We start from the raw sequence: 22,115 nt of genomic DNA on the forward strand, positions 1-22,115 counted from the left end.
CTGGGCAAGTCACTTAACCCCAATTGCCTCACTTAAAAAAAAAAAAAGATGTATGATAAGTGTGCTTTCTGGAGTCATATCAAGTTTAAGATCTTCTGAATGACTTTCAGAGGCCATCATAATTCCCTCAACTCTCCCACTCACAGAGCCACAACATCTCCTATTCCCCAACATAAACCCTCTCCACTCAATCCTTTCATTGTCTCAAGAACATGCTGTGATCTGTGTAGCTCCCCATTTGAACCAGAACCATACCAACTTCCAGATGTTTTTCTCTGTCCTTCAGGCAAACAGTTTTTGATAATCTACTTCTCCAATAAGACCTATAGGATTACATCTAAGAGAAAGTGTTTTGGATACTCTCTCACCTCCTACAGTATTTACTTCTTATAACCATTTATTTTGTTTTTAACCAAATAATGCCTCCTCAATAATGTTTTAAGTTCTTTGTGAGTAAAAACTAAATGTTGTACTTTTTTTATATCCTTCTACAGTAATAGGTACATATCTAGGTACTAGAATTAATGTCGTCTTCTCTCTAGAAGTAAATAGAAATGGCTGCCCTTGTGGTTTTGATAACATATAGAAAAGCTATTAAATACACCCTGATTGACAAAAATTCCTAAGTTAATCAAAACCACCATTACTAGTACTACCAACCATTCATTTCTTCATCATCATCATCTTCATTGTCATCATCATCAACAGCCATTAAGTATCCTAAAGAATTCAACAAATAAACCATACTATGACCAGAACATTATTACCAACACAACTCAAAACTGTTGACTGTAATTGGTTGAACATAACACTGATACATAAAACTTTAGAACAATGCTTTTTTAAAAAAATCTATCAATATTTTTGGTTTTATATCACCTTCATCCTCAAATATATTTCCAACTCTTTGAGAGTCATCTCATAAAAAGGAAAAAAATAATAAAAAGAGGAAAAATGCAATTCAGCAAAACACATCAACTATATCTAACAGCATATGCAATATTCCATTCCCATAGTTCTCTATCTCTACAAAGGTGGGGATGTGCATTTTCTCCTCTATTCATTATGTTCAGCCTTGCATTTTATAATTACATAAGATTCAGTTTAGCTTTTGCAGTTGAGGAATAACTTTCTTAATAGATATTCTTATATCGAATACTCACAATCTCCAAACTATACGGAATGAAAAGCTCTCAAAATATGAAACTTAGCAGAAAAAAAAAATAAAAATCACGTACTGTTTGCTACTGAAATTGTCCTGATGATACTTTCAGGGATACTGTATGCCAGTATAAGATGATCATATGTCCCAGTATGTTTATTCAAATATAAAATGTACACGATTTATCTACCTACACATAGTCTGCCAAACATTAAACATAAAAGAATAGGAGAATTGCAATTTGTCTCTGGATCATTTCTATCTGAACCCCATCAAACATAAAGATGAGAAGCTCGAGGAATTACAATAACAACAACAATGATGATGATAAAAATAAAAATGATAGCAGATAGCAACTCTATTCAAAGAATGGTCTAATTCTCTGACTAATGAGCTCTCAGAAACAAGGACAGCCCTGGGCTTAATAGTGAAAACAAGCTATGATAAAGAGTTTTAAGTTAGGTTGTTCTAGGAGACGTCAAGACTCGAGTAGTATCTGCATATACTTATCTGGATGGAATCCTCAGACAGATGGTTTAGAATGTAGAAAATAACTCACCATATTAAAACTCTGGACTCCAACTACCTGCTCTAACTCCTCTACCTATACTTAGTCTGAATATTAACAATAACCCTGTTCTATGCCCTAGTGCCAGTATCACCATCAAATACAACCCATCTCTTCCCAATCTTGCTTTTTGTTAGGATGTTTCCTAATCTGTCCCTACCTCCAAGGAGTTTACAATGTTACGGGGAAACAATATTCACATATTTGTCATCAGTATCCCAATTCTCAAACCTCAAAACCTCAGCCAGCTGTGTATCTACTGAGCACCATTAAAAATACTTTTTAAACTATTACAGACGATAGGATAAACGAGGAAAGAGGGAGATAAAAGAAAGATCTTTAAAAAGTCTGTCTCAAACATGACTACTCAGCTGCCTAGTAATTTTAGTGTAAAGTAAATTTCACAAGTATGGGAGGGGAGAGACCTAGTAGTTTGTTTGAAAAAGATTTGGGGTGTACTCCAAGCTAAATATCAGTAACCAGTGTGATGTGGCAGCCAAAATAGCTAATACAGTTAGCTCTGTTATAACATTTCTTTGAATATGTTCATTTGTTACAGTATCATTGATATTTGTTGTTGTTGAGTCATTTTAGTTGTGTCTGACTCTCTGTGACTCCATTTGGGGTTTCCTTGGCAAAGATACTGGAGTGGTTTGCCATTTCCTTCTCCAGCTCATTTTATAGAAGAATAGCCAGAAGCTTTCAGGAAACAGAACATATCTGGAGTATTGAGGTCTGTTCTGTGGTCAGTTCATTTTAAAAGGACATTGAGAGGCTTGAGAGTGTGCAAAGATGGGAAACCAAGACAGATGGTAAAGGGCCTTGAGTCTTTGACATATGAGGAGTGGTTTGCCATTTCCTTTTCCAGGTCATTTTATAGATGAAGAACCTGAAGTTAGGTGACTTGCCCAGGGTCACACAACAAATACACAGTCTGAGACTATATTTGAACTCAGGTCCTCCTGACTCTAGGCTTAGTGCTCTATCCATTACTCCACCTAGCATAATGCCAATTTCATATTTGCTTATGTTTAATTTTGTCTATAAAAAACAGTGGGGGGCAGCTAGGTGGCGCAGCGGATAGAGCACCAGCCCTGGAGTCAGGAGTACCTGAGTTCAAATCCGGCCTCAAACACTTAACACTTACTAGCTGTGTGACCCTGGGCAAGTCACAACCCCAATTGCCTCACTAAAAAAACAACAACAAAAAAACAACAGTGAGAATAAAGCAAACTGCACAGTTGAACCTAGTCCCATAGGAATACACAACACACATACATGCACACACACAGTAGAAGCTGTGGGCTGAGGATTTTTGCTTACATATCCACTCTCCCCTTATCTTCTATTGGAACTGGGGGACAGGCTTAGCAGCAGACCAAGACCACCATTATTTACTAGAGTATTTATGCATTTCTTTTTTTGTTGTTTTGTGTGTATGTGTGAGGCAACTTGTGAGGCAACTGGGGTTAAGGGACTTGCCCAGGGTCACACAGCTAGTAAGTGTCAAGTGTCTGAGGCCAGATTTGAACTCAGGTCCTCCTGACTCCAGGGCTGGTGCTCTATCCACTGTGCCACCTAGCTGTCCCTATGTATTTCTTAACCATTTAACATGTAAAAACAAAACAAAACAAAACCCTGTGCTACCATTTTTTGGCTCCTATATTTTTTTATGTATCATTAACAAATAAGTATTGTGCCCCTAGCTGCATTTTTTCCATAAGTCATATGGTTTTTATTGTGCAATTTTCCATAGCATGATGATTTCTTAGAAACACATGTTGAACTATAGCAAAACTGACTGTGTTATCTTTGACTACATAAAGTTTGGCATAGCTTCCAGGAAACAGAACACATCTGGAGTATTGAGGTCTGTTCTGTGGTCAGTTCATCTTTTTTTTTTTTTTTTTGGCAGGGCAATGAGAGTTAAGTGACTTGCCCAGGGTCACACAGCTAGTAAGTGTCAAGTGTCTGAGGTCAGATTTGAACTCAGGTCCTCCTAAATCCAGGGCCAGTGCTTTATACACTGTGCCACCTAGCTGTCCCTGTCAGTTCATCTTAAAAGAACATTGAAAGGCTTGAGTGTGTTCAAAGATGGGCAACCAAGACAGATGGTAAAGGGCCTTGAGTCCATGACATATGAGGATTAGCTGAAAGAACAGGAGATGTTTAGTAGTGAAGGGATCAGCCCCTCCCCAGAGAGACAGAACCAGGAATAAGAGGGTAGGAGTTGCAAAGAGGGAAATTTAGGCCTTATATCAAGAAAAGCTTCCTAACAATTAAAGCAGTTGAAATAGAATGGACTCCTCAGAGGCCTTCAAGCAGAAGATGGATGACTATTTGTCAGGTAGAAATAACTTTGGGGTATGGTTTGGACTGATGGCCATTTGAGATTCCTTCCAACTCTGAAATTCTACAGTTCTGTGATTATGATTTCATTTGTCTCAGTTTTGTTACAATACAAGGATTGGGGCAGCTAGGTGGTGCAGTGGATAGAGCATGGGCCCTGGAGTCCCGAGTACCTGAGTTCAAATCTGGCCTCAGACACTTAACACTTGCTAGCTGTGTGACCCTGGGCAAGTCACTTAACCCCAATTGCCTCACTAAAAAAACAAACAAACAACAACAACAACAAAAAACAATACAAGGATTGTTGGATTGATTCAGAATCAGATGTCCTAGGTTCAAATTCTTGGGCAAATGTCTTAAGTTCCTTGGGTCTCAGGTTCCTCATCAGTAAAACAAGGAGGTTGGAAGAGATGATCTCTGAGGTTCTTTCCAACTCAAGTCCTATCTCTTCTATTAAATCCTTTTTGATAACTGTAGATAAGAGTGTGCATAACAGATAACAGTTGTGTCTTCATGAATGTCCATATGATCTATATCACACAATTTTGACAGTTAATCATATCCAGTTTAGCGCTTAATTATATGCAATCCTTTGATTTTGTTTGCTTTTTTTTTTTTTTTTGGTTTAGACCTATGATTTCATTACTGTGGGAAACTTCTAGTATGGAAATTCCTTCTTCTGATCAAGCTTATCAACAGTGTGTAACTTAGATGCTGCAAGAATTGCCTGGGGACACTGAGGGACTAAATGATTTGCCCATGGTCACAGAGTCAGTATGTGCCAGAGTCAGTGCTTAAATCTGGTCTTCTCTCTCAAAAGTCTTGTCTCTATCTTATATTCCTCCCTGATTTTTTATGTTAGTTATTTTGGTCTCTCCAACAAAATTTTAAGTTCCTTGCGAGCAGGGATCATGTATGCCATATATTTCTTTTATGTCCTCATGATGCCCAACATGCCACTTACACATAAGATGTTCAATAAATACTTGTTGACTTGAATTGAACTGTAGGATGAGTTTGTGAAGGAATATCCTCCCTTCTTCATCTCTCTCTTCTGGCTTCCCTCAGTTTCCTTCAAGTCCCAGCTAAAACCCTACCTACTATAGGAAACTTTACCAATCCCTCTTAATTCTGGTGCCTTCTTTCTATTTATCTCCAATATAGCTTGTTTGTATGGAACTGTTTGCATATTGGCTCTGTCATCTAGACTGTGGGTTCCTTGAAAGAGGGACTGTCTTTCTCTGTTATCTGCAGTGTTTAGCACAGTGCTTGGCAGTACTGACTGGCTCAGCTAGAGAGCTGATAAACAGCAAATTTCAGAAAATAATGTTATGTGAGAAATACTCAGCTGGCTCAATGTGAACATCCTAGAACAGAAGCTAGTGAGGCCTCATTATCTCTCTTCTGGAGGATGGTAATAGTGTCCTAACTGGTCTCCCTGTTCTCTTGGCTCAGATCCCTCTTTCCCTGCTGTCAGTCAGAGTAAATGGACTATAGAGAGATACCTAATATGCAGCCCACAACACCATCCATTGTGGCCCGAACCAGATATTTTAAAATGTAATTGGAGAATATTTAATGAAATAAATTAAAATATAATAAAACATAGGTAATATTAGATTTGAAAACTAAGACAATATGTGGCCCATGGGGATCACACACACACACACACACACACACACACACACGGATTAGTAGCCGTTTCTTTTTTAGTTTGACACCACTGAACTACAGTATAACTTTGACTACAGTCGCTTGCTGAAAAATCAAAAGATTTCAACACCTACTAGATAAAATACAGACTCCTCAACCTGGTCCTTAAGGCTTTGTGTAAGCTGGCTCCAACATACCAGTCTAGCCTCTCTCACATAATACTTCATGCTCTCTCTGTTCTGACCAAAGTGAAGCTGGTTAGTAAATCATTCTTTCTTCAAGTTCTACCCTCTCCCAAATCAGTGCTAGCTTCCATTTCTGGAATGAACTCCCCATTCCCATCTTTGCCTGTTCACATTTCCTCTCTTTCTTTCTAGGGCTGCATTCGGTTGCCACTTACAAAAAATCTTCCCCGATCCCCCTAGTTGAAAGTGATTTTTCACTTCTCATAGCACTTGCCTCGACTTTTTTGTATTTTTCACTGCTAGGTTCATAGTTACTTGTATCCTATCCTATCCTTCCAACCCGGTTATAAGTTCTATGACAGTAGGGACTGTGGTTTATTTCAGTACTTTTTTTTTTTTTTGCAGGGCAATGGGGGTTAAGTGACTTGCCCAGGGTCACACAGCTAGTAAGTGTCAAGTGTCTGAAGCCGGATTTGAACTCAGGTCCTCCTGAATCCAGGGCCGGTGCTTTATCTACTGAGCCACCTAGCTGCCCACTGTGGTTTATTTCTATCTACTTTGTGCCTTGCATGGAGTAATAATAGGTAGCATTTATATAGTGCTTTACTAAGCACTTATAGATATTATTTCATTTGATCCTCACAGCAACATCAGTACTATTATTCTCATTTTACAGTTGAGGAAACTGAGGTTGATAGAGGTTAAGTGACTTTCCTTGGGTCATACAGCTAGTAAATGCCTCAGGCCAGATTGGAACTCAGGTCTTCTTAATTCCAGCTCCAACACTATATCCAACTGTGCCACCCAGTAGATGATTGAGGCCTGGATCTTGAACTGACTATAATAGGGGAAGAAAGGAGAGGAAAGAAAAACTTTCAGTGGAGAGATGTTCTTACCTTTGTCATTCCTTCTTCATTCCCTTCTACCTGTTTTTTGAGCTTCAGCATCTGCCACATTTCTTGGGCTGGTTTTCTGAAGGTCTGACTGCTTTCCAGTAGCTGGTCGGTGGAGGGCAGCGTCTCCAGAAATGCCACCTGACTTTCCAGTACAGAGAGCCTCTGTTCAAGGGTGCCGATGATGTTGTTGGATGTTATACGGCACAACAGATCCTCTTCATTCACCTCTGTCTTCTCCCTAGATGGAACCTGTAAGGGGTCAGGTGGACATAGTCCTTCTCATTTCCTGGAAGCACCTTCAGCTGCTCTTCCAGGTGGAGGTGTTCTATGATGCTATTCAGCAAGATGTGCAGGGCATTGAAATTCACCACCCCTGGGTCTGGGGTGCCTAAAGCGAGGTTAAGGAGGTCCTTGAATTTAATGTAAAAGCTCATTCTGTCCCTAGTTTGAAGGGAGCTCCTTGCTCTAAACTCTCTGGGCAGCCTCAGTGGGAGTCTGGAAACTCTCACCTATTCTAATTGTCCTACAAAAGCCAGAGTAGCATACCCTCGGAGGCTTCCGGGGTTAGTGAGCCATAGCCATTGCCGGGAGGAAGTTTCTGCATGTTGCTAGGATACCAAGGAACATTCGGAAGTCTACAAGACAGACAGCCTAGGAACCCTTTTACAGGTTGCATGCCAATTAGGAGCAAAGGACTGGGAATCAGAAAGCCTCAGTCCTCCTCTCGACTCTGCTGCCAACTCCCTGAGTGACCCTGGGAAACTCATTTAATCCCTAGAGGCCTCAAATTCTTCATTTGTAAAATGCTGAGGTATTATTAGGTTCATCCTTGCAAGCCCTCTTAACCCTGACATTCTATGATTCTATGTACACAATAAAGGTGATAGTGATGCAGAGAATGGAGCAGAGATCTCTAGAATGGCTACAAGAAAGTACGTCTCAGAACATGGAAAGCACGGATCTATGAGAAAGTAGATGAAGGGAAAATAACCTTATAATCCACATAAGATTTCTAGGGAACCTATCAATTCACTTACAGATTCCATTGCTAGGAGAACTGAGATTCAGAAGAAGACAAAAATATGCCTTTCATACAAGCATAATACATACATATATATATATATAATACATATACTCTAAATATACATATACATATACACATATATATATATATACACAGACACACATGTATGTATGTATGTCTGTGTATATACTCCTAAAACTGGACTTCCTCATCACTGTTGGGAGGGTGATGTACCTGTTCTAGAGCTGAAGTGGTTTTCAAACAGTCTTCTGGGGGCAGCTAGGTGGTACAGTGGATAGAGCACTGGCCCTGTAGTCAGGGGTACCTGAGTTCAAATCCGACCTCAGACACTTAACACTTACCAGCTGTGTGACCCTGGGCAAGTCACTTAACCCCAATTGCCTCACTAAAGAAAGAAAGAAACTTAAAAAACAAAACAAAACAGTCTTCTTCCCATTTCCTGATCTCCTTTTTTAAAGCTCCTCCCCTTGAACAACTGACCATTAAAATTACTGACAAAATATGTTTTCTACTTTAAAAGCAGCACAGTACCCACAGTACACAGTATTATATCTATAGTAAGTGTTTAATAAATGCTGGTTGATGCTGTTGTGGTTGAAGGGTAGGTAGCCTTTAACTCACTTTGAGAATGCTCAAGTATACCTAACATTAGTTAACTCCTCATTGTTGGTAGCTCCCCATCTTGGGGCATGAGAAAGGTACACAGAGGTAGCTAGCTAGGCAGCCCAGTGGATACTTGGAATTGGAATCAGGAAGATTAGCTGAGATCCAGTCTCAGACACTCACTAGTAGTGTGACCCCAGGCAAATCACTTAACCTTTGAATTCCTCAGTTTCCTCATCTGCAAAATGAGGATAATAATGGTACCTCTTTCCCTCCTAGGATTGTTGTAAAGATCAAATGAGATATGGGGGAAGCTAGGTGGTGCAGTGGATAAAGCACCAGCCTTGGATTCAGGAGGACCTGAATTCAAATCCAGCCTCAGACACTTGACACTTACTAGCTGTGTGACCCTGGGCAAGTCACTTAACCCTCATTGCCCCACCAAAACAACAACAACAATCAAATGAGATAATCCTAAAGTTTTTTGTAAACTTTAAAGTATATAATATTATTTATTATTATAACTCATTCTCTCTAGGGGAGGAGAACTAAACACATTATTGTTATTATTTTGGAGGCAATCAGGGTTAAGTGACTTGCCCAGGATCACACAGTTAGTCATTGTCTAAGACTAGATTTGAACTCAGGTCCTCCTGACTCCAGGGCCAGTGCTTTATCCACTGCACTACCTAGCAGCTTTTTAAACATTATTTAACGGCTCACTTTTAGCTTGGACAAATATGAATGATATGAGATCCTCCATCTTGGTACAAACCCATGACAGCATATGTTTGGGGGTTTTAGATCAGATTTTATTGATATAGAGCAGTCTCCCAAAATTTTTAGTCATGTATCCCAATGAGTAAACACATTTTGAGCATACTACCCCAATATGCATATAAACTTATTTATAAATTATGTACATGTTTTATTATACTGTACATATATTATTATATGTGCATTATATGTGCACTATAAATGTACACATATTTAATTAACATTATAAATGCACACACAATAACATACATCATAAAACTAACATAAAGGGAAAACATTTTAAAGGATAAGATAAAATTCAAATAAGATTTAATCTTAGTGTTAATAGGAAACCACTGGCCATTTACTGAGTAAAAGAGTAACTCATTGGTATGCTGGCCAATGTTTAACAACCAGTTCTCTTAAAATGCCCTTTTAAATTTAATCTGCATTATTAACAATTTCTCCATGACCTTCTTAAGTCCAGACAATCAACAAAACAATAAATCAAGCCCTGACTTATAGCACTGCCAATTTTTGACATGCATAATGAAAATTTAACAATTGACTTCAGTACACCCACCTCTGGCTGAGACTTGTACTTTAGGAAAATCTCTTTGGCAGCTGCGTGAAGGGGAGAGACTTGAAGCAGGGAGATCAATTAGGAGACAATTGCACCAGTTTAAAGGTGATAAGGGCCTGAACTCGGGGTAGGGGGGTGGGTACCTAGTTCAGAAGAAAGAGCAAAAAGGAGACAGATGGGAAAGGTGTTGTGGAGATAGACTTGGTGGCTCATGGGATCTGTGAGGTGAGGGAGAGTGAGGAGATGTGGAGGATGACACCAAAGTGGGGAACCTGGGTCACTGGAAGTATGGCAGTGTCCACAGCAATAGTGGGGAAGTTTAGAAGATGGGTTTATTTCGGGGCAGGGAAGGAGATAATGTAATGAGATCTGTGAAAAAGCTCATAACCCATCTATGCCTGTTCATCCTGTGTGTGACTCCTTCTGTGCCACCCAAAATGAAAAGGGAGGAGAGGGCTCTTTCCGTGGTACACAGATCTTGCCCTCCAAGAGGTTCCTGCCACAGCCCCAGGTGACCTGGGAGTCAGGATGTAGGGACACACATTTTTCAAATGACACCAGAGTTGCTGTTACTTTGGCTACTTATTAAGTTATAACTACCCTAAGGGATTGATGACAGGCTCAGCAGTGGGGAATCTAGGAGTTTATACCACAGAATGATGGAGGAGAATGGAGGAATAACTGGGGGACAAGGGTAGGTGGTATTGTGTTGTAGACAAAACTCATGATTGGCTATTGTGGGAATGATGGTCTGTGATCCATCATCCATCCCATTTACCTTGGGGACAAGGCCAAAACCACATTTTGAAAACCACTGGCATAATGAATTTCTAGAGTAGAAACTCCTTCTACTGGTATAAATTGGTCCCTGATCTGCAATTTATAGTCTTAGTGAATTGTCTGGGAAGAGTGAAAGGTTAAATCACTTGCCTAGTGTCACATGGGTAGTATGTGACATGTAGATAGCAGGCAAACCCAAGTCTTCCCTGATTCTAAATACAGCTCTCTACCAACTAGGTCATGCTGCCTTTCTATATGCATTCACAAAATGCCAAAACTGCCCAACCCATATTTATTTCTTATGTGTACTCATGCTTATAAAGCAATGACCCTTAGAGTACACACAGGGAGGGTGAGTCTGAACAAAATGATTCCAAAATACCAAAGTAAGGTAGAGGAAATTATCTGCATTTACTTCCAATTCCATTTTCCTTTGAAGGCAAACCTTAATCACAATTTATTTTATAGAAGAACAAATGGAAGATGATAGGCTCGCGACAATAAATGCTTATTGACTGCTGACTGATGGATTGAAACAATCGATCAACAAGCATTTACTATGAGCTCACAATGTGTTGGGTACTGTGCTAAATGCTAAGGATTAAAAGAAAGACAAGGGGGCAGCTAGGTGGCAGGTAGGTGGCACAGTGGATAAAGCATCAGTCCTGGATTCAGGAGGACCTGAGTTCAAATCCAGCCTCAGACACTTGACACTTAACTAGCTGTGTGACCCTGGGCAAGTCACTTAACCCCAATTGCCTCACCAAAAAAAAAAAATTTTGATAACTATATTTCAATATGCATAATTTTTTTAAAAAAAATTGTTTCTTTTTTAATCCTATATATTTTATTTTGTGAATTTAAAATTATTATTCTAAGAAGGGGTCCATAGGTTTCACCAGACTACCAAAGGGGTCTACAACACAAAAATTTATTAATTTATTAATAAATTAATTTATTAAGCCCGGCATGGTACTGGGAGTGAAAGTTGGGGGATGGGGAGTGTGTGTGTGTGTGTGTGTGTGTGTGTGTGTGTGTGTGTGTGAGAGAGACAGAGACAGAGACAGAGACAGAGTGAGAGACAGAGACAGACAGAGAGAGACAGAGAGATGAAAGTTAAACAGTCCATGTTAAGAAACATCAATAAAAGATAGATACAAAATGACATGGATGTGAAGATACTACGTGTTAGAAAAGGGGGAACCATTGAAAAAAGGCTCTTGTAGAAGGTGGAGCCTGAGCCAAGCCTTTAATGAAACTAGGCAATATGATATTCCTGGATTGGATGTCAGGACCTTTCCTTCTTTCCCCAAAATGAAACTACAAGGCATCCCCTAAGGAATGAAGGATAATTTAGAGAATGAAAATACTTCTGTGGGACTAGTAATTAGCAGCAACAAGTAATAACCTAGGGTGATTTGAATAATCCCATCATTTACCTAAGAGATATTAACCCTTTGGATTTTATCTTTAGATAGAGGAAGAGTTCATGACTTAAGAAAAAGCATTTGGTTATATAAAATTGAAACGTTTGTGCACATTCAAATCTAATGCAGTTAACATTTGAAAGGAAAGAGGTAACTAGAAAAAAATCTTTGTGTAAATCTCTCTGATAAAGGTCTCATATCCAAAATATATAAGGAATCGATTCAAATTTATGACTAAGTCACTCTCAAATAGATCAATGATCAAAGGAGATGAAAAGCAGTTTTCAAAGGAAGAAATACAAGGTACCAAAAGCCATATGAAAAAAATTCTCCAAACCGATAATTAGAGACATGCAAATTGGAGCAACTCATGCCCATTAGATTGTTAAAGATGACGAAAACATAAAATGACAAATATTAAAGGAGAAAACAGACACATCAATGCATTGTTGGTGGAGCTGAGAATGGATGAGGCCATTCTGTTTATTACACACACACACAAAAAAAGGATAAAAGGATACAAGTATAACACAGGTTTGGGACATGCCTAAACCATCCACTAGAACAAAGTTTCTTGAACTGTAAGTCACAGGGGCAGCTAGGTGGCGAAGTGGATAGAGCACTGGCCCTGGAGGCAGGAGTACCTGAGTTCAAATGTGGCCTCAGACACTTAACACTTACTAGCTGTGTGACCCTGGGTAAGTCACTTAACCCCGATTGCCTCACTTAAAAAAAACAACACTGTAGGTCACAACCCCATATTGGGTCCTGTAACTGAATGTGGGGGTCCTGAAAAATCTAGCAACAGTAAAAGGATATGTATACCTACTTTATATACCTATATACCAGGTAAAAATTTCTCTGGCAAAAAGGGGTCATGAGTGGAAAAAATTTAAGAAGCCTTGCACTATAGCATCACCCATGGGGAAAAGACTGAGAGACCTAACTCTAGAAGACTAGATGCCTGGCACATCTGTGGGCATTCTGTGTTAACCTACCAGATGGTAAGATGTTAGGGAGCAGTCTTTTTTTACTGACCAGAACTGGTGACATCTTTAAAACAAGCTGACTCAGCAACTATTCTTGCATTTGTGGGAGGGATGCAGACTCCTTCACTTGTCAAAGCAGATTACTACACCATGCAGTAAGGCAGAGGATCTGAGGGTCACATTCCTGCCTCCCTTCCTTTCCTCCCTTAGGCCATATGGCCCCAAGAGATTGGAGTGAGGTTTTAACCATTTCCTTCATTCTTATCTAGTCTTGATGAAAGGAATGGAGTCTCTGATGGGGAGTCCAAAAGTATATGCTGGATGTTGCAGCCAGCCCAGTAGGGACTTCCTAAAGAATACTTGCTCAGTTGGATTTTGGATTTGAACTTGGTGGAAATAATGCTATATAGGAACTGGGCTAGCTATGAGCCTAATCTTCCTTTCTCCAGAGACTGAGATGTTGAGGTAAATGTTTCTATGTTTTTTCTTGCTATGTATTTGAAGTAAATATCTCTTTGTGAAGGCTAATCTGATGTTTTGATTTTTTTTTGTTTGTTTTTTGGTTAGGCAATTGGGGTTAAGTGACTTGCCCAGGGTCACACAGCCAGTAAGTGTTAAGTGTCTGAGGCCGGATCCGAACTCAGGTACTCCTGACTCCAGGGCCGGTGCTCTATCCACTGCGCCATCTAGCTGCCCCAAGGCTAATCTGATGTTAAATGTTAGAAGCAGCTTGGAGACAGGAAGACCTGAGTTGAAATTCTACCTCACACACTTACTAGCTGTGTTAGCCTGGGCAAGTCACTTAACCTCTGTCTACCTCAATTTCCTCAACTGTTAACAGGAATAATAATAGTACTTACCTCAAATAGTTATTGTGGGAATCAAATGAGGTAATAATTGTAAATTGCTTAACACAGGGCCTGGCATATAGCAGATACCCAATAAATGCTTATTCCCTACACTTTCCCTTCCCTTAGTCGTTAAATAGAACTGAGGTGCTAGTCACTGGGCCCCTATGAATGAAGGGAACAAAGCTGGTGGGGACTCAAGCCAGCGGCAGAGAAAAAAAAAGACTCTCCAACCCTCTCAGCATAGTGGAGAACCTGGTGGGATTGTAAGATTGTAATATGCCTGGCCCTGAAGAGTGGGGCTAGTGCAACCATATTATACAAGGGCTAATCCGTTTCAATAGGTCACCTAAGTCTCAGATGTCTAATCTGGTTTCTCAGAAGCAAAATAGCACACACTGCAGTTTACAGAAACAAGTTCTGTCCAGAATGGCAAATGGATAAGAGTAATTAGGACCTATATTGCTTCCAGTCTTCTGGCACTTTACTTGCCTCCACATCGTCCAGTGACACTGGTCTCCATGCTGACTGATGAATCCAGAAGTATAGCCCCTTATAAAAGGGATTCTCGCAATCCTTATATCTCTTTTTATCTAGTTACCCAGCATAGTAGTATTCATAAATATCTGTTTAACTTAGATCAGTGCATCTGAAAATGACTACAGCTTACTCTGTCTTCCAAATGAAGTGAAAAAAAGAGAATTAACAAACTGATTTATTAATTGTTATTTATTATTGTTATTATTGTTCAGTTGTCTCCAACTCTTCGTGACCCCATTTGGGGATTTCTTGGCAAAGATACCAAAGCGGTTTGCCATTTCCTTTAGGGTCACACAGCTAGTGTCTGAGGCTGGATTTGAACTCAGGTCTTCTTGACTGTAGGCTTTGTGCTCTATCCACCAAGCCACCTAGAAAATGTTTCCTCTTGTTGGTTGGTAAAAAGAAACACATTGGGGGCAGCTAGGTGGCGCAGTGGATAAAGCACTGGCCTTGGATTCAGGAGGACCTGAGATCAAATCCAGCCTCAGACACTTGACACTTAACTAGCTGTGTGACCCTCAGCAAGTCACTTAACCCTCATTGCCCCACCAAAAAAAAAAAAAAAAAAAGAAACACATTAATGGAGATCTTGTATAGATGCTGACCTACAAAATGCTGCAAACATGAGGTAAATTTCAGGGAACCCATGTGTGAAGAGAGCTCCAGATGCTATGTAAAAAATAGAACAGAATCAGAAACAGGTCTCATATATGTTGAAGGTCTACATTCAGATAGTCCTCAGCACTAGGGAGAATATAGTCCCTTACTAGTTTCATATGGTCCCTGCTGAACAGAACAAAAGACATGTACTTATTCAGTAGATAGACCTTGTCTTGGAGCTTATTATGAGTGAGAGACTATGTTGGAATGACTCTTGTGACCCTGAAGGACAATGCCATACTTTCAAGGATTAATGATGTGATTGGGGAAGGATTTTCCTCCCTGTATACTTAAATAGGAATGTTTTGGCCCTGGTTCAGTCCTTGTAGGAGATTTCGTATTCCAGAGTGACTTTTTCTAGCTGGAAAAGGTCATCCCTCACATACTAAAGGACTGGTTGAATGCCAGGAGCCAATTAACATGATTGGAAATGAACAAATTATTTTCTTCCCAGATGAATCTAAGAACTAAATTAGAACTGTAAAGAGACACTTGCCCACTTTGTGTAGGCAAATACTTTTTAATACTAGAAAAGGAGTAAAGAACGAAAATTGTGTTTACTGTACTCTCTGAATATCTCCTATAAGAATAGTTATCTGGGAACATATTTTTCCATGGATAATAAAAAGAGAGCTACTTTGCCATTTTGGTCTAAATATCATAGCCTGGGAGGGAATTGAAGGTTGAATTGAAATCTGAAATAAGTAACATAATTCAAAAAGTCTGAAGGGCTTAGTATAAGTTACCATTCAGTGGGGCTCATCAGTATTTGAGACTCCCCCGAGGGGTATTGACATGTTTAGGATATTTCTTGGATGCATGGACTCAGAGCCCTGCTTGAGAATTTCATTTATTTTTCAGGCAAGGTAGTAAAATGTACAATATCCTTGGCTTTTACTTTTTTAGAGTTTTAAGTTAGGTTGTTCTAGGAGACGTCAAGACTCGAGTAGTATCTGCATATACTTATCTGGATGGAATCCTCAGACAGATGGTTTAGAATGTAGAAAATAACTCACCATATTAAAACTCTGGACTCCAACTACCTGCTCTAACTCCTCTACCTATACTTAGTCTGAATATTAACAATAACCCTGTTCTATGCCCTAGTGCCAGTATCACCATCAAATACAACCCATCTCTTCCCAATCTTGCTTTTTGTTAGGATGTTTCCTAATCTGTCCCTACCTCCAAGGAGTTTACAATGTTATGGGGAAACAATATTCACATATTTGTCATCAGTATCCCAATTCTCAAACCTCAAAACCTCAGCCAGCTGTGTATCTACTGAGCACCGTTAAAAATACTTTTTAAACTATTACAGACGATAGGATAAATGAGGAAAGAGGGAGATAAAAGAAAGATCTTTAAAAAGTCTGTCTCAAACATGACTACTCAGCTGCCTAGTAATTTTAGTGTAAAGTAAATTTCACAAGTATGGGAGGGGAGAGACCTAGTAGTTTGTTTGAAAAAGATTTGGGGTGTACTCCAAGCTAAATATCAGTAACCAGTGTGATGTGGCAGCCAAAATAGCTAATACAGTTAGCTCTGTTATAACATTTCTTTTGAATATGTTCATTTGTTACAGTATCATTGATATTTGTTGTTGTTGAGTCATTTTAGTTGTGTCTGACTCTCTGTGACTCCATTTGGGGTTTCCTTGGCAAAGATACTGGAGTGGTTTGCCATTTCCTTCTCCAGCTCATTTTATAGAAGAATAGCCAGAAGCTTTCAGGAAACAGAACATATCTGGAGTATTGAGGTCTGTTCTGTGGTCAGTTCATTTTAAAAGGACATTGAGAGGCTTGAGAGTGTGCAAAGATGGGAAACCAAGACAGATGGTAAAGGGCCTTGAGTCTTTGACATATGAGGAGTGGTTTGCCATTTCCTTTTCCAGGTCATTTTATAGATGAAGAACCTGAAGTTAGGTGACTTGCCCAGGGTCACACAACAAATACACAGTCTGAGACTATATTTGAACTCAGGTCCTCCTGACTCTAGGCTTAGTGCTCTATCCATTACTCCACCTAGCATAATGCCAATTTCATATTTGCTTATGTTTAATTTTGTCTATAAAAAACAGTGGGGGGCAGCTAGGTGGCGCAGTGGATAGAGCACCAGCCCTGGAGTCAGGAGTGCCTGAGTTCAAATCCGGCCTCAAACACTTAACACTTACTAGCTGTGTGACCCTGGGCAAGTCACAACCCCAATTGCCTCACTAAAAAAACAACAACAAAAAAACAACAGTGAGAATAAAGCAAACTGCACAGTTGAACCTAGTCCCATAGGAATACACAACACACATACATGCACACACACAGTAGAAGCTGTGGGCTGAGGATTTTTGCTTACATATCCACTCTCCCCTTATCTTCTATTGGAACTGGGGGACAGGCTTAGCAGCAGACCAAGACCACCATTATTTACTAGAGTATTTATGCATTTCTTTTTTTGTTGTTTTGTGTGTATGTGTGAGGCAACTTGTGAGGCAACTGGGGTTAAGGGACTTGCCCAGGGTCACACAGCTAGTAAGTGTCAAGTGTCTGAGGCCAGATTTGAACTCAGGTCCTCCTGACTCCAGGGCTGGTGCTCTATCCACTGTGCCACCTAGCTGTCCCTATGTATTTCTTAACCATTTAACATGTAAAAACAAAACAAAACAAAACCCTGTGCTACCATTTTTTGGCTCCTATATTTTTTTATGTATCATTAACAAATAAGTATTGTGCCCCTAGCTGCATTTTTTCCATAAGTCATATGGTTTTTATTGTGCAATTTTCCATAGCATGATGATTTCTTAGAAACACATGTTGAACTATAGCAAAACTGACTGTGTTATCTTTGACTACATAAAGTTTGGCATAGCTTCCAGGAAACAGAACGCATCTGGAGTATTGAGGTCTGTTCTGTGGTCAGTTCATCTTTTTTTTTTTTTTTTTGGCAGGGCAATGAGAGTTAAGTGACTTGCCCAGGGTCACACAGCTAGTAAGTGTCAAGTGTCTGAGGTCAGATTTGAACTCAGGTCCTCCTAAATCCAGGGCCAGTGCTTTATCCACTGTGCCACCTAGCTGTCCCTGTCAGTTCATCTTAAAAGAACATTGAAAGGCTTGAGTGTGTTCAAAGATGGGCAACCAAGACAGATGGTAAAGGGCCTTGAGTCCATGACATATGAGGATTAGCTGAAAGAACAGGAGATGTTTAGTAGTGAAGGGATCAGCCCCTCCCCAGAGAGACAGAACCAGGAATAAGAGGGTAGGAGTTGCAAAGAGGGAAATTTAGGCCTTATATCAAGAAAAGCTTCCTAACAATTAAAGCAGTTGAAATAGAATGGACTCCTCAGAGGCCTTCAAGCAGAAGATGGATGACTATTTGTCAGGTAGAAATAACTTTGGGGTATGGTTTGGACTGATGGCCATTTGAGATTCCTTCCAACTCTGAAATTCTACAGTTCTGTGATTATGATTTCATTTGTCTCAGTTTTGTTACAATACAAGGATTGGGGCAGCTAGGTGGTGCAGTGGATAGAGCATGGGCCCTGGAGTCCCGAGTACCTGAGTTCAAATCTGGCCTCAGACACTTAACACTTGCTAGCTGTGTGACCCTGGGCAAGTCACTTAACCCCAATTGCCTCACTAAAAAAACAAACAAACAACAACAACAACAAAAAACAATACAAGGATTGTTGGATTGATTCAGAATCAGATGTCCTAGGTTCAAATTCTTGGGCAAATGTCTTAAGTTCCTTGGGTCTCAGGTTCCTCATCAGTAAAACAAGGAGGTTGGAAGAGATGATCTCTGAGGTTCTTTCCAACTCAAGTCCTATCTCTTCTATTAAATCCTTTTTGATAACTGTAGATAAGAGTGTGCATAACAGATAACAGTTGTGTCTTCATGAATGTCCATATGATCTATATCACACAATTTTGACAGTTAATCATATCCAGTTTAGCGCTTAATTATATGCAATCCTTTGATTTTGTTTGCTTTTTTTTTTTTTTTTGGTTTAGACCTATGATTTCATTACTGTGGGAAACTTCTAGTATGGAAATTTCTTCTTCTGATCAAGCTTATCAACAGTGTGTAACTTAGATGCTGCAAGAATTGCCTGGGGACACTGAGGGACTAAATGATTTGCCCATGGTCACAGAGTCAGTATATGCCAGAGTCAGTACTTAAATCTGGTCTTCTCTCTCAAAAGTCTTGTCTCTATCTTATATTCCTCCCTGATTTTTTATGTTAGTTATTTTGGTCTCTCCAACAAAATTTTAAGTTCCTTGCGAGCAGGGATCATGTATGCCATATATTTCTTTTATGTCCTCATGATGCCCAACATGCCACTTACACATAAGATGTTCAATAAATACTTGTTGACTTGAATTGAACTGTAGGATGAGTTTGTGAAGGAATATCCTCCCTTCTTCATCTCTCTCTTCTGGCTTCCCTCAGTTTCCTTCAAGTCCCAGCTAAAACCCTACCTACTATAGGAAACTTTACCAATCCCTCTTAATTCTGGTGCCTTCTTTCTATTTATCTCCAATATAGCTTGTTTGTATGGAACTGTTTGCATATTGGCTCTGTCATCTAGACTGTGGGTTCCTTGAAAGAGGGACTGTCTTTCTCTGTTATCTGCAGTGTTTAGCACAGTGCTTGGCAGTACTGACTGGCTCAGCTAGAGAGCTGATAAACAGCAAATTTCAGAAAATAATGTTATGTGAGAAATACTCAGCTGGCTCAATGTGAACATCCTAGAACAGAAGCTAGTGAGGCCTCATTATCTCTCTTCTGGAGGATGGTAATAGTGTCCTAACTGGTCTCCCTGTTCTCTTGGCTCAGATCCCTCTTCCCTGCTGTCAGTCAGAGTAAATGGACTATAGAGAGATACCTAATATGCAGCCCACAACACCATCCATTGTGGCCCGAACCAGATATTTTAAAATGTAATTGGAGAATATTTAATGAAATAAATTAAAATATAATAAAACATAGGTAATATTAGATTTGAAAACTAAGACAATATGTGGCCCATGGGGATCACACACACACACACACACACACACACACACGGATTAGTAGCCGTTTCTTTTTTAGTTTGACACCACTGAACTACAGTATAACTTTGACTACAGTCGCTTGCTGAAAAATCAAAAGATTTCAACACCTACTAGATAAAATACAGACTCCTCAACCTGGTCCTTAAGGCTTTGTGTAAGCTGGCTCCAACATACCAGTCTAGCCTCTCTCACATAATACTTCATGCTCTCTCTGTTCTGACCAAAGTGAAGCTGGTTAGTAAATCATTCTTTCTTCAAGTTCTACCCTCTCCCAAATCAGTGCTAGCTTCCATTTCTGGAATGAACTCCCCATTCCCATCTTTGCCTGTTCACATTTCCTCTCTTTCTTTCTAGGGCTGCATTCGGTTGCCACTTACAAAAAATCTTCCCCGATCCCCCTAGTTGAAAGTGATTTTTCACTTCTCATAGCACTTGCCTCGACTTTTTTGTATTTTTCACTGCTAGGTTCATAGTTACTTGTATCCTATCCTATCCTTCCAACCCGGTTATAAGTTCTATGACAGTAGGGACTGTGGTTTATTTCAGTACTTTTTTTTTTTTTTGCAGGGCAATGGGGGTTAAGTGACTTGCCCAGGGTCACACAGCTAGTAAGTGTCAAGTGTCTGAAGCCGGATTTGAACTCAGGTCCTCCTGAATCCAGGGCCGGTGCTTTATCTACTGAGCCACCTAGCTGCCCACTGTGGTTTATTTCTATCTACTTTGTGCCTTGCATGGAGTAATAATAGGTAGCATTTATATAGTGCTTTACTAAGCACTTATAGATATTATTTCATTTGATCCTCACAGCAACATCAGTACTATTATTCTCATTTTACAGTTGAGGAAACTGAGGTTGATAGAGGTTAAGTGACTTTCCTTGGGTCATACAGCTAGTAAATGCCTCAGGCCAGATTGGAACTCAGGTCTTCTTAATTCCAGCTCCAACACTATATCCAACTGTGCCACCCAGTAGATGATTGAGGCCTGGATCTTGAACTGACTATAATAGGGGAAGAAAGGAGAGGAAAGAAAAACTTTCAGTGGAGAGATGTTCTTACCTTTGTCATTCCTTCTTCATTCCCTTCTACCTGTTTTTTGAGCTTCAGCATCTGCCACATTTCTTGGGCTGGTTTTCTGAAGGTCTGACTGCTTTCCAGTAGCTGGTCGGTGGAGGGCAGCGTCTTCAGAAATGCCACCTGACTTTCCAGTACAGAGAGCCTCTGTTCAAGGGTGCCGATGATGTTGTTGGATGTTATACGGCACAACAGATCCTCTTCATTCACCTCTGTCTTCTCCCTAGATGGAACCTGTAAGGGGTCAGGTGGACGATAGTCCTTCTCATTTCCTGGAAGCACCTTCAGCTGCTCTTCCAGGTGGAGGTGTTCTATGATGCTATTCAGCAAGATGTGCAGGGCATTGAAATTCACCACCCCTGGGTCTGGGGTGCCTAAAGCGAGGTTAAGGAGGTCCTTGAATTTAATGTAAAAGCTCATTCTGTCCCTAGTTTGAAGGGAGCTCCTTGCTCTAAACTCTCTGGGCAGCCTCAGTGGGAGTCTGGAAACTCTCACCTATTCTAATTGTCCTACAAAAGCCAGAGTAGCATACCCTCGGAGGCTTCCGGGGTTAGTGAGCCATAGCCATTGCCGGGAGGAAGTTTCTGCATGTTGCTAGGATACCAAGGAACATTCGGAAGTCTACAAGACAGACAGCCTAGGAACCCTTTTACAGGTTGCATGCCAATTAGGAGCAAAGGACTGGGAATCAGAAAGCCTCAGTCCTCCTCTCGACTCTGCTGCCAACTCCCTGAGTGACCCTGGGAAACTCATTTAATCCCTAGAGGCCTCAAATTCTTCATTTGTAAAATGCTGAGGTATTATTAGGTTCATCCTTGCAAGCCCTCTTAACCCTGACATTCTATGATTCTATGTACACAATAAAGGTGATAGTGATGCAGAGAATGGAGCAGAGATCTCTAGAATGGCTACAAGAAAGTACGTCTCAGAACATGGAAAGCACGGATCTA

At 40.1% G+C, this 22,115-nt stretch overlaps 1 protein-coding gene across 1 annotated transcript in view; it reads right to left on the reverse strand.

Annotated features, from left to right (window-relative positions):
* C1H16orf96 (chromosome 1 C16orf96 homolog) overlaps positions 1 to 21,619 on the reverse strand; it is a 77,376-nt gene extending 55,757 nt beyond the window's left edge. Inside the window, exon 1 of the mRNA XM_043999284.1 lies at positions 21,151 to 21,619. Within this exon, the coding sequence (XP_043855219.1) occupies positions 21,151 to 21,585 (435 nt within the window). The 5' untranslated portion in view covers positions 21,586 to 21,619. The remainder of the gene's footprint in view (positions 1 to 21,150) is intronic.
* Positions 21,620 to 22,115: the final 496 nt, after the last annotated feature.

Source organism: Dromiciops gliroides, chromosome 1, assembly GCF_019393635.1.
Source record: "Dromiciops gliroides isolate mDroGli1 chromosome 1, mDroGli1.pri, whole genome shotgun sequence".
In the NCBI taxonomy this organism is placed as follows: domain Eukaryota; kingdom Metazoa; phylum Chordata; class Mammalia; order Microbiotheria; family Microbiotheriidae; genus Dromiciops; species Dromiciops gliroides.